We start from the raw sequence: 10,404 nt of genomic DNA, 5'->3' as shown, positions 1-10,404 counted from the left end.
GAGGCAGCTGGGCCCTCAGAAGGGGGATTCGACCTCTGCCCTGACCCCCCAGAGCCTACCTACTCCGGCGTCTTTTTCTCTCTTTCTTTCTCTGTGTCTCAACCCCGCTATCCTCTCTTCTGATCGATGAGAGTTCCTCCCTCCGGCCAGCTGCCTCCACCCCACCCCTCTCCCCTTCCCTTTTTTGGTCACCTGAGGGGCTGTGATTTCTCTGAACCCACAATGCCCAGAGCAGGACAGCAAAAAGGAAACATGAAGTGAAACCCCGTGCAGGGAACCAGCTCCCAAAATATCAGCTCACTCCCGTGCAGCTGCACCCAGCCCCCTGCACAGATATGAGAACCCCGGAGTCCTGGCTCCCAGCCCCCTGCTCTAACCACCAACCCCCACTCCCCTCCCGGAGCTGGGGAGAGAACCCAGGAGTCCTGGCTCCCAGCCCCCTGCTCTAACCACCAGCCCCCACTCCCCTCCCAGAGCTGGGCAGAGAACCCAGGAGTACAGGATGTGTAGCAGGATGGTTAGTGTGCCCATAAAATCGATATCTAGCTGGGGCTGGGCTCAGGCCAGGCACCTCCCTCCGCACACGGTGTGTGTATGTGTGTGTGTGTGTTTAGATATAGAGAGAGAGGAGATCAGCCGACAGAATCCAACCCCACCCCCACCAGCTCTGAGCATAGCTCCAGCCAGATATGGGGGGTGGGTGGATCACGGGGCCTGTCCCATCTGGGCAGCATGGGATTCAATCTGGCCCCAGACTGGGGGACTGGCTGGCTCAAGGGAGGGAGAGTCCAGGTTTTCTGACTCAGTTTTTCTGTTTCAGAGACAGAGGAAGTGGGGAAAAGGGGGAGGGTAGCCAAGATGGAGGGTGCAGAGAAAGCCAGGACTCCTGGGTTCTCTCCCCAGCTCTGGGAGGGGAGTGAGGTCTGGTGGGTTAGAAGGGACTGGGAGGCAGGACACCGGGGTTCTAACCCAGCCTGGGGAGGGGAGTGGGGTTTAGTGGGTAGAGTGGGGGTGGGGGGTTGGGAGGCAGGACTCCTGGGTTCTCTCCCAGCTTGGGGAGGGGAAAATCATATTCTGGGAACCACATGCCAGTTCCTCTTTCCAGCTAGAGGTTTCAGAGACCAAAATATCAGCTCCCACGCTCCTCCCCCCACTCCGCCTTCCTGCCCAGCTGGGAAAGGAGCCTCTGTTCTCCCCACTGCTCAGACCCCCCAAAGACTCTGGGGCCATGGAACACGTCCCCTTCCTCCTCCTCCTCCTCCTCTTCCTCCTCCTCCTCCTCCGACACGGCCTGTGTGGTAAGAAATTCCTCCTGCACCTCCCCGGGGGCCTGGACCCTCCTTAACTCTGACCCTGCCCCTCACTCACCCAGCCCAGCCCTGCCCCCTCAGCCCTGCCAGTGCCCCTCACTCCTGACCCGCAGCCCCCTGCCAGCCCAGCCCTGCCCCCGCAGCCCTGCAGGTGCCCCTCACTCCCGACCTGCAGCCCCCTGCCAGCCCAGCCCTGCCCCCCGCAGCCCTGCAGGTGCCCCCCACTCCCGACCCACGGCCCCCTGCCAGCCCAGCTCTGCCCCCCCAGCCCTGCAGGTGCCCCGCACTCCCGTCCCGCAGCCCCCTGCTTTTTCTCTCCCAGATGCAGTTTGTGGGGATGCGGAAGGTATCCAAGGGGGTGAGGTCGTGTACCCCAAGATCCGAACCAATGGTAGCATCCTGGAGTATCGCTGCCCCCCGAACAGCTACGCCTACCCTGTGAGCTGGAGGGTCTGTCAGTCTAGCGGGAAGTGGTCACCTCTGAGGAATGCCTTCGAGTCAGCCCAGAGACCCTCCTGCATCAGTGAGTAGAACCCAGGAGTCCTGGCTCCCAGCCCCCACTGCTCTAACCACTAGACTCCCACTCCCCTCCCAGAGCTGGGGAGAGAACCCAGGCATCCTGGCTCCCAGCCCCCACTCCCCTCCCAGAGCTGGGGAGAGAACCCAGGCATCCTGGCTCCCAGCCCCCACTCCCCTCCCAGAGCCAGGGAGAGAACCCAGGCATCCTGGCTCCCAGCCCCCACTCCCCTCCCAGAGCCGGGGAGAGAACCCAGGAGTCCTAGCTCCCAGCCCCCACTCCCCTCCCAGAGCCGGGCAGAGAACCCAGGCATCCTGGCTCCCAGCCCCCACTCCCCTCCCAGAGCCGGGGAGAGAACCCAGGAGTCCTAGCTCCCAGCCCCGCCTGCTCTAACCCACTCGACCCCCCTCCGCTCTGAGAACCCAGGAGTCCTGCGCCTCCCCTCTCTCCCCTGCAGCCTACACCTGCACTGGCTACATCACCTTCGAGAACGGGTGGCACCAGCCTCGGCAGAACAAGTACCGGGTCGGGGACACGATCACCTTCCACTGCCAGCCCGGGCACCGGCTCTTCGGCGCAGCCTGCCGCACCTGCCTGGCCAACGGCGAGTGGAGCGGCCGCACGGCTGTGTGCGACCCCGAGGGTGAGTGGGGCTGGGCGGGGGCTGGGAGCCAGGACGCCTGGGTTCTCCGGGCTCTGGGTGGGGAGTGGGGGCTGGTGGTTAGAGCAGTGGGGTCGGGAATCGCCCATTCCCATCTATCCCCACTCTGTGGGGACTCCCGACCATGCAGCCCCGACCCCGGGTGGTTAAAGCAGCTGGGGTCTGTCTCCCTGCAGACTCCCTGTGTCCCTGGCCGGGCATCCCCCTTGGGGGGCATCGCCAGGGCCACGTCTTCGAGCCAGGCCGAGCCGTGAGATTCACCTGCCTCCGGGAGCTGGTGCTGCGGGGCTCTCCCCGCCGCGTCTGCCAGAACTCGGGCCAGTGGTCGGGGGAGGAGCCACGCTGTGAGGGTGAGTCGCACGCCGAGCCCCAGCTGTCCCCCTGACCCGGGGGTCCTTCTGTCCCTTGTGTGTCTGTCTTTCCATCCGCCCCATGTCTGCATCCATCCAACCCCCTTCCAGCCACCCAGCGCTGGGCCCCCTCCCGTGGTTCCCAAGGGATGGTCTGTACTGTACCCCATTGGGGTGGCTGTCCAGGCCCCTGCATCCCATGGGGGGTCTCCCTGCACCCCACCCCCATCCGTACCCCCTCATGACCAGCTTTGAACCCCCAGGCCGCTACGCCTACGACAACGTGAGCTCTGTGGCCAAGCACCTGGACATGTCAGAAGAAATCACGGCGCACGCACGAACAGGTCAGGGTCAGCGTGTTGCCCTCCATCCTGGGGGGCACCGGCCCCTGCTCACCACCCCCAACATGCTCAGCCAGGAGCCCCAAGGACTGGGGGGCCCAAGCCCAGCCCCAAAGATCCACTTGGGCATCCCGCAGGCATCGGCAGGGCTCTGACGGTAAGAGCCAGGCAGGCAGCTGTGAGGAACCACAGCACAGACCCTCCACCTGCCCTCGGCAGGGCACCTGGGGGGCATGGACACTAGCTGGGGGCTGCTCGGGCCCCCTTCCCAGGGCAGGTGGAGGGACCCAGCCTCCCCACAGCGGCCCGCCCGGGCTCCGGGGGGTGGGTGCCCCAGAGCCACAGCCTGGCCCCAGTAAGGAGAGCCCTGCAAATCCATGGCGCTCCACAGATCGGAAGCAGAGAGATTTTTGTATCCGTGCAGGGCTCTAGTCTTCTGGATGAGGACAGTGGATGAGGGAGAGGCAGTGAGGGAATAGAGGGATGGATGGGAGAATGGATGGATGGACAGACGGATGGATGGGATGGATGGCAGGGGAGATGGATGGATGATGGCAGGGGAAATGGATGGATGGATGGATGGATGGATGGATGGATATAAGGCAGGGGGATGGATGAGATGGATGGATCACATGGGGGATGGATGGATGGATGGATGGATGGCATGGGAGGTGGGGGGATGGATGGATGGATGGATGGATGGATGGACGGACAGACGGATGGATGGGATGGATGGCAGGGGAGATGGATGGATGATGGCAGGGGAAATGGATGGATGGATGGATGGATGGATGGATGGATGGATGGATGGATGGATGGATATAAGGCAGGGGGGATGGATGAGATGGATGGATCACATGGGGGATGGATGGATGGATGGCATGGGAGGTGGGGGGATGGATGGATGGACAGGCAGACGGCAGGGGTAGCTCCCATGCGGATTAGCTGGTTGTCCCTGACTGCTGATCTCAAAACCCCTTTTTTCCCTCTAGCCGTCTCGTCCCAGCCAGGGTTGCCCAAGGCCATGGCAGGGGGCAGGGGGCTGGGGACCCTGAGGGCTGTGGGGGAGGCTCCTTTCCTGTCTTTGTCTAACTCACCCCCACCCCCAGGCGCCAACATATACTTTGTCGTGCACACATCGGGCAGCGTCGGGGCCGAGAATGTGAAAATAAGTGGGGAATTCATCATCGCCGTCATGGAGCAGGTAAGCGGAGGCCAGCACTGCCGGTGCCCCTCAATCCCGACCCACAGCCCCCTGCTAGCCCAGCCCTGCCCCCCCAGCCCTGCCGGTGCCCCTCACTCCCCACCCGCAGCCCCCTGCTAGCCCAGCCCTGCCCCCCCAGCCCTGCCGGTGCCCCTCACTCCCGACCCGTAGCCCCCTGCCAGCCCAGCCCTGCCCCCCCAGCCCTGCCGGTGCCCCTCACTCCTGACCCGCAGCCCCCTGCTAGCCCAGCCCTGCCCCCCAGCTCTGCCGGTGCCCCTCACTCCCCACCCGCAGCCCCCTGCTAGCCCAGCCCTTCCTCCCCGACACACTAACACTGTGGCTCTCACAGGCCACCCGGGTCTCTGACAAAGTCTGGTTCACAGTGGTGGCATTCGCCAGCTCTGCCCAGCTGGTATCGGTTCTGACCCAGAGTCCCGCAGAAGTGGAGGCAGCCTGGGAGCAGTTCCAGAACACAAGTGAGTTGTGGGTCCTGGCACTGGGTTGTGTTCTATGTTGTGTTTCACTGCGTTGGGGGGCGCTGAGTGTTGTGGGTTAACTTGCATTGCTGTGTGATGCCGTTCCTGCTGTGTAGCTGTGTGGTGGTGATGGGGTTGTCATTGTGTTGTTGCACCATGTCATGTCATTGTGGTGATGAGGTTGTTGTGTGTTGGTTAGCCATGCTGTGGTAATGGGGTTATCATTGTGTTGCGGTCATGGGGTTGATGTGTGTTGTGGTCTGTTGTGTTGTCAGTGTTGTGCTGGTGTGGTAAGCTGTGTTGTGTCATTGTGTTGGGGTGACGGGATTGTCTTTGTGCTGTTGGGGTGACACGATCGTCCTTGTGTGTTGTTTTAGGTTGACAGGGTTGTCATTTTGTTATTGCATGTTGGGTTGTGTCATCTTCCTGTGGCAACAGGGATGTTGTATTGTGACGATGGTCTTGTCCTTGTGTATTGTGTTCTGTTTACAGGGTCATCACTGTGTGTTGTGATGTGGTGTTGTGGTGCCAGGGCTGCTGTTGTGTGGTGACGGAGTTGTCATTGTGGTGCAGTGTTGTGTTGATGGGGATGTTGTGTTGGGGGTGACAGGTTTGTCCTGGTATTGTTGGCGTGGTGGGGTTGTTGTGCTGGGATGAGGGGGTAGTCATTGTGTTGTTGTGCTGTGCTGTGGTGCTGGGGTTGTCAGTGTGTGTTGTGCTGTCAGGGTAACGGGTTTGCCCTGGTGATGTTGTGTTGGGATGAGGGGGTAGTCATTGTGTTGTTGTGTAGTGTTGCGTGACAGGGCTGTTGTGCTGTGCTGTGGTGCTGGGGTGTCAGTGTGTGTTGTGTTGTCAGGGTAACGGGTTTGCCCTGGTGGTGTTGTGTTGCCGGGTGGTGACGGCCTTGTCACTGTGCTGTCGTACGGTGTTGTGGAGGGCAGTTGTCTCAATGGGCTGTGGTGATGGGGTTGCTGCCTGCTGGGTTGTGTGTCGTGGTGACAGGCTTGTGGTGTGTTGTGTTGCTGGAGGGTTACACTGGATGGCGGGGGTGACAGGGTTGTGTGTGTTGTGTTGTTGTGGTGACGGGGTTGTCGTGTCCCACCCCCAGGCAGCTTCACCCAGCCAGGCACCAACGTGGGGGCGGCGCTGGGGCAGGTTCTGTCCCTGATCCAGACGGCGCCGCCCAGAACCAGCGCCAGGAAACACATCGTGGTGCTGATCACAAGCGGTGAGACAGACCCCCCCATGGGGCAGATACCCCCCCCGGGGCACACATTTGGGGTGAACACCCCCATAGACCTTCCTGCCTCTGGGGATCCCCCCAGACATCCCCGCCCTAGGACCCCCAAGGACCCCCATGCCCCCTCAGCCCCCCACTCTCCCTGGCACCCCCAGCAACCCAAGGGCTAGTGCACAGGGATAGGATCCCAGCCCAGCCCCCCACCCCCACCCCATTGGGGGCATCTTGGCTCAGGTTCCTCCTTCCTGCCCCACCAGGGAGACACAATGTGGGGCTGGACCCAGCCAGGGTGTCAGCGCGAATCCGGGCAGCCATCCCCAACCCGGACCAGAACCTGGGTAAGTGGACACGGTAACAGGGAATGGGGCGTGGGGACTGTCCCCTCTAGGAGGCACCGGCTCCCATCCGGCCCCAGGGCAGGGCCTGGCTGGCTCAGGGGGGCAGGGAATGGGGTGTGGGGCCTGTCCCCTCTAGGGGGCGCCGGCTCCCATCCAGCCCCAGGGCAGGGCCTGGCTGGCTCAGGGGGGCAGGGAGTGGGGTGTGGGGCCTGTCCCCTCTGGGGGCGCCAGCTCCCATCCGGCCCCAGGGCAGGGCCTGGCTGGCTCAGGGGGGCAGGGAATGGGGCGTGGGGCCTTGTCCCTAGAGAGCACTCCCTAGTGACCCCCTCCACCCCACTCACCCCAGATATCTTCGCTCTGGGGGTCGGGGATGCCCACAAGGAGCAGATGGAGCGAATCGCCACGAAGGAGCCGGGAACCCAAAGATCCTTCTACCTTCAGAACTACGGAGACCTGGGGGCCCTCACCCAGCTGGTGTGGGGCTTGGGTGAGTGGGGGGCACTCCAGCTCTGGCAGGGGAGTGGGGTAGACCAGGGGAGGGGAGGGCTGGGAGCCAGGACACCTGGGTTCTCTCCCAGCCCTGGGAGGGGAGGGAGATCCCTCCAGCCCCCCTCAGCCCCTGCCTCTGTGTCTCCAGGCGAAGGACTCGGCTGTGGGGTGCGGGGCGTGGGGCGGAGCCAGTTCATCGGGCGGGTTTTCCGTGGGGAGCAGGCGGAGGAGAAGCAGTGGCCCTGGCAGGTGTCTCTGAAGTTCAAAGACAAGGTAGGAGGCCCCTCCTGGTCCCCTCCCCCCAGGCCGCCCTGTCTTCCCACCCCCTCCACTGAGCCTTCTTTCTCCCTCCCCCCACCAGAATCAACACAATAGGGGAGGGGGCTCGATCGTAGCCCCCTCCTGGATCCTGACCGCGGCCCACAACGTCTGGGACGCCGAGGCCAGGCGAGCCATGGCCCCGGAGCGAGTGACTGTGCTTGTAGGTGAGACTGGCGCTAGGGGGCGCCCGGGGTCAAGGGCCTCGGCAGGGGGCGCTATGCCCTGGGGAGCGGGGGGGCGGCTGGGGGGAGTGGCAGGGGGCTGGGCAGGGCTTGCGATGCTGTGGGGGGCTGACAGGCATGTCTGTGACCCCAGGGCTGACCACCCTCCAAAAGGATTCCCCGGGCCTCCCCGTGGGGCAAATCATCGTCCACGAGGGGTACAAAGGGTTCTCGGATTTCAGCTTCGACATCGCGCTGCTCAGCCTCACCCACCCTCTGGCCTTCACCCCCAAAATCCGGTGAGACGCCCACCGGACTCCTGGGTTCTCCACCTGGCTCTGGGAGGGGAGTGGGGTCTAGTGGGTTAGAGCAAGGGGGGCTGGGAGCCAGGACTCCTGGGCTCTCCCCCCAGCTCTGGGAGGGGAGTGGGGTCTAGTGGGTTAGAGCAAGGGGGAGCTGGGAGCCAGGACTCCTGGGCTCTCCCCCCAGGTCTGGGAGGGGAGTGGGGTCTGGTGGGTTAGAGCAGGGGGAGCTGGGAGCCAGGACTCCTGGGTTCTCCCCCCGGCTCCGGAAGGGGAGCAGCGACTGACTCTGTGGTGCCGTCCCAGGCCTGTCTGTCTCCCCTGCACCGCGGAGATGAGCCACATCCTGGACCTGCCAGCGGCCGGCTGGGAGGAGACGTGTGCGTACCAAGGTCAGCAGGGGAGGCTGTCGGTGGTGGGAGGGAAGGAAGCCCGGGGTCAGCCTGGCCCCCTCACCTGTGGCTCCCCCCAGGCGGGATCCTGACGGGGCACGGCGGGGAGCAGGAGGAGAGAGAAATCCGGGGCGTCATCACCGGCTGGGGGAAGACGGCCAGCCGGCCCCAGGGGACCAGCATGCTGCAGCAGGCAGAGGTGGTGATCCAGGTACGAGCAGCACCCCTGGGGGGCCACACACAACATGGGCAGCAGGGGGCACATGCACAGAGCAGCACCCGTCCCCGCCAGCAGGGGGCCGCGGGGGGGCACACGCGCGGAGCAGGGCCCGTCCCCACCAGCAGGGGGCGCGGGGGGGGGCACACGCGCGGAGCAGGGCCCGTCCCCGCCAGCAGGGGGCGCGGGGGGGCACACGCGCGGAGCAGGGCCCGTCCCCGCCAGCAGGGGGCCGCGGGGGGGGGCACACGCGCGGAGCAGGGCCCGTCCCCGCCAGCAGGGGGCACACCCACACACACACACACACCCCCTGGTGAGGGTGGGGTCTATTAACCCCTCACTCCCCTGCTCCCTGTCTGGTTGCAGAGCCGCCCGCGCTGCCAGCAGGCGCTGAAAAATTTCACCTCCCACATGTTTTGTGCCGTAGGAGAGAAGGGTCAAGACGCCTGCCAGGGTGAGCAGTCCCCCCCCGCCGCTTCCCTCCCCTCTGGCTTCCCCCCACAGCCTCTGCAGCCGGGCCCCTCCACTCCTCTCCTCCTCCAGTCGTCTGCTGGTCAGGCCCTGCGTTCACACTGCATCCTTGCGTCCATTCACCCCTCATCCCTCCGTCTGCTCCCTCCTTCCTTCCCTCGCCCTTCTCCCCTTCATTCCTTTTCTTTCTCACATTCCTTGATTCATCCGAGCCCCCTTCTCTCTTTTCTTCCCTCCTTCCTTCTCTCTTTCACGCTTCGCTTCATCCCTCTGTTCTTTCATTCTCTCCCCTCCTCCCCGCTGGATCCAGCCTCTTCCTTCCTCCACTCGGGCCGGCTCCCTTCACTCTTCCCCTCCTTGGGTCCCTCCTGCGCCCGTCCCTCCTTCCTTTGCTCCTCGGCGCATTCACCTCTCCGCTCTGTGATTCACTCCTTTCTTCCTCGGTTCTCCCATTCGTTTCTTGATTTCTTGGTCCATTCCTTCACGCTCCTCTTCCTTCGCTCCCCCTTTCCTGCGCTCCGGCTCCCCGCCCCCCGGATTTAAACCCTCGTGTCCCATCCCCCCGCCCCCCAGGTGACTCCGGGGGACCCTTCGTGGTGAAGCGAAACCAGCACTGGATACAGGTGAGACGCTCCCAGACCGACGGACCCTCCCAGGGATGGGCCGACAGACACGGGGGAGGGCGGGGGGCCGGATCGAGCCCTTCCGCCCCCTCCCCCCCCCGAATACCAACCTGTTCTCAGGAGTGTGGACACAAGACGACAAAATGTAATACAGACATTCACCACCAGAGGGCGATTAAAGACCTTCCGAAAGGAGTGAGGGGCACCGGCAGGGCTGGGGGGGGCCCAGGGCTGAGCTAGCAGGGGGCTGCGGGTCGGGAGTGAGGGGCACCGGCAGAGCTGGGGGGCAGGGCTGGGCTGGCAGGGGGCTGCGGGTGGGGAGTGAGGGGCCCCGGCGGGGCTGGGGGGGGCAGGGCTGCGCTAGCAGGGGGCTGCGGGTCGGGAGCGAGGGGCACCGGCAGGGCGGGGGGGGAGGGCTGGGCTGGCAGGGGGCTGCGGGTGGGGAGCGAGGTGGCCCAGCTCTGTCTTTGCCCCGCAGGTTGGCATCGTGAGCCATGGCTCCACCGAGCAGTGCGACGGGAGCGCCCTCGGGGCTTACACCAGCATCCCGCGGCTCATGGGCTGGATCAGGAAGAAGGTCCCGGAGCTGGGATTCGAGTGACTCCCCCCCACCGCCCCAACACACTCACCCGCAGGGCCGGGCACCCTTCCCCCGAGAAGGGCTGCCCCCCTTGGGACATGCTAGAACCCAGGCGTCCGAGCCTGGCACAGCTGGGCCCCCGGCGCCTCACGGTCTTTGTGCCTGGAACTAATAAAGCTTGTGGGATCTTTGAAACCATCTTACCTCCTGTCCTGAATTAAAGTGGTGTCTCCACTCCCCTCCCAGAGCAGGGGAGAGAACCCAGGAGTCCTGGCTCCCAGCCCACCCCCCACCACTAGACCCCACTCCCCTCCCAGAGCCAGGAGCGAACCCAGGAGTCCTGGCTCCCAGCCCACCCCCCTAACCACTGGACCCCACTCCCCTCCCAGAGCTGGGGAGAGAACCCAGGAG

The 10,404-nt window shown here is 64.5% G+C and overlaps 1 protein-coding gene across 1 annotated transcript; it reads left to right on the top strand.

The window, feature by feature from the left end:
• The first annotated feature begins 858 nt into the window (after nucleotides 1–858).
• Nucleotides 859–10,282, top strand: LOC141988394 (complement factor B-like). The gene is made up of 18 exons (XM_074954164.1): nucleotides 859–865; nucleotides 1,633–1,833; nucleotides 2,285–2,470; nucleotides 2,665–2,838; nucleotides 3,102–3,182; nucleotides 4,289–4,383; nucleotides 4,733–4,859; nucleotides 5,968–6,087; nucleotides 6,357–6,437; nucleotides 6,784–6,924; nucleotides 7,075–7,199; nucleotides 7,288–7,411; nucleotides 7,563–7,707; nucleotides 8,017–8,102; nucleotides 8,183–8,313; nucleotides 8,686–8,773; nucleotides 9,364–9,413; nucleotides 9,892–10,282. The coding sequence occupies exons 1-18, from the start codon at nucleotides 859–861 to the stop codon at nucleotides 10,012–10,014; spliced, it is 2,085 nt and encodes a 694-aa protein (XP_074810265.1). The 3' UTR covers nucleotides 10,015–10,282.
• The last annotated feature ends 122 nt before the right edge of the window (nucleotides 10,283–10,404 follow it).

Source organism: Natator depressus, chromosome 6 (genome assembly GCF_965152275.1).
Source record: "Natator depressus isolate rNatDep1 chromosome 6, rNatDep2.hap1, whole genome shotgun sequence".
Taxonomy (NCBI): Eukaryota; Metazoa; Chordata; order Testudines; family Cheloniidae; genus Natator; species Natator depressus.
This window is presented reverse-complemented; position numbering and strand designations above follow the sequence as displayed.

Bases quoted from the DNA above. Each gene is read 5' to 3' on its own strand.
- LOC141988394 (XM_074954164.1), top strand. The intron at 1,834-2,284 runs GTGAGTAGAACC...TCTCCCCTGCAG, and splicing joins CCAGAGACCCTCCTGCATCA to CCTACACCTGCACTGGCTAC. The intron at 6,438-6,783 runs GTAAGTGGACAC...CACTCACCCCAG, and splicing joins CAACCCGGACCAGAACCTGG to ATATCTTCGCTCTGGGGGTC.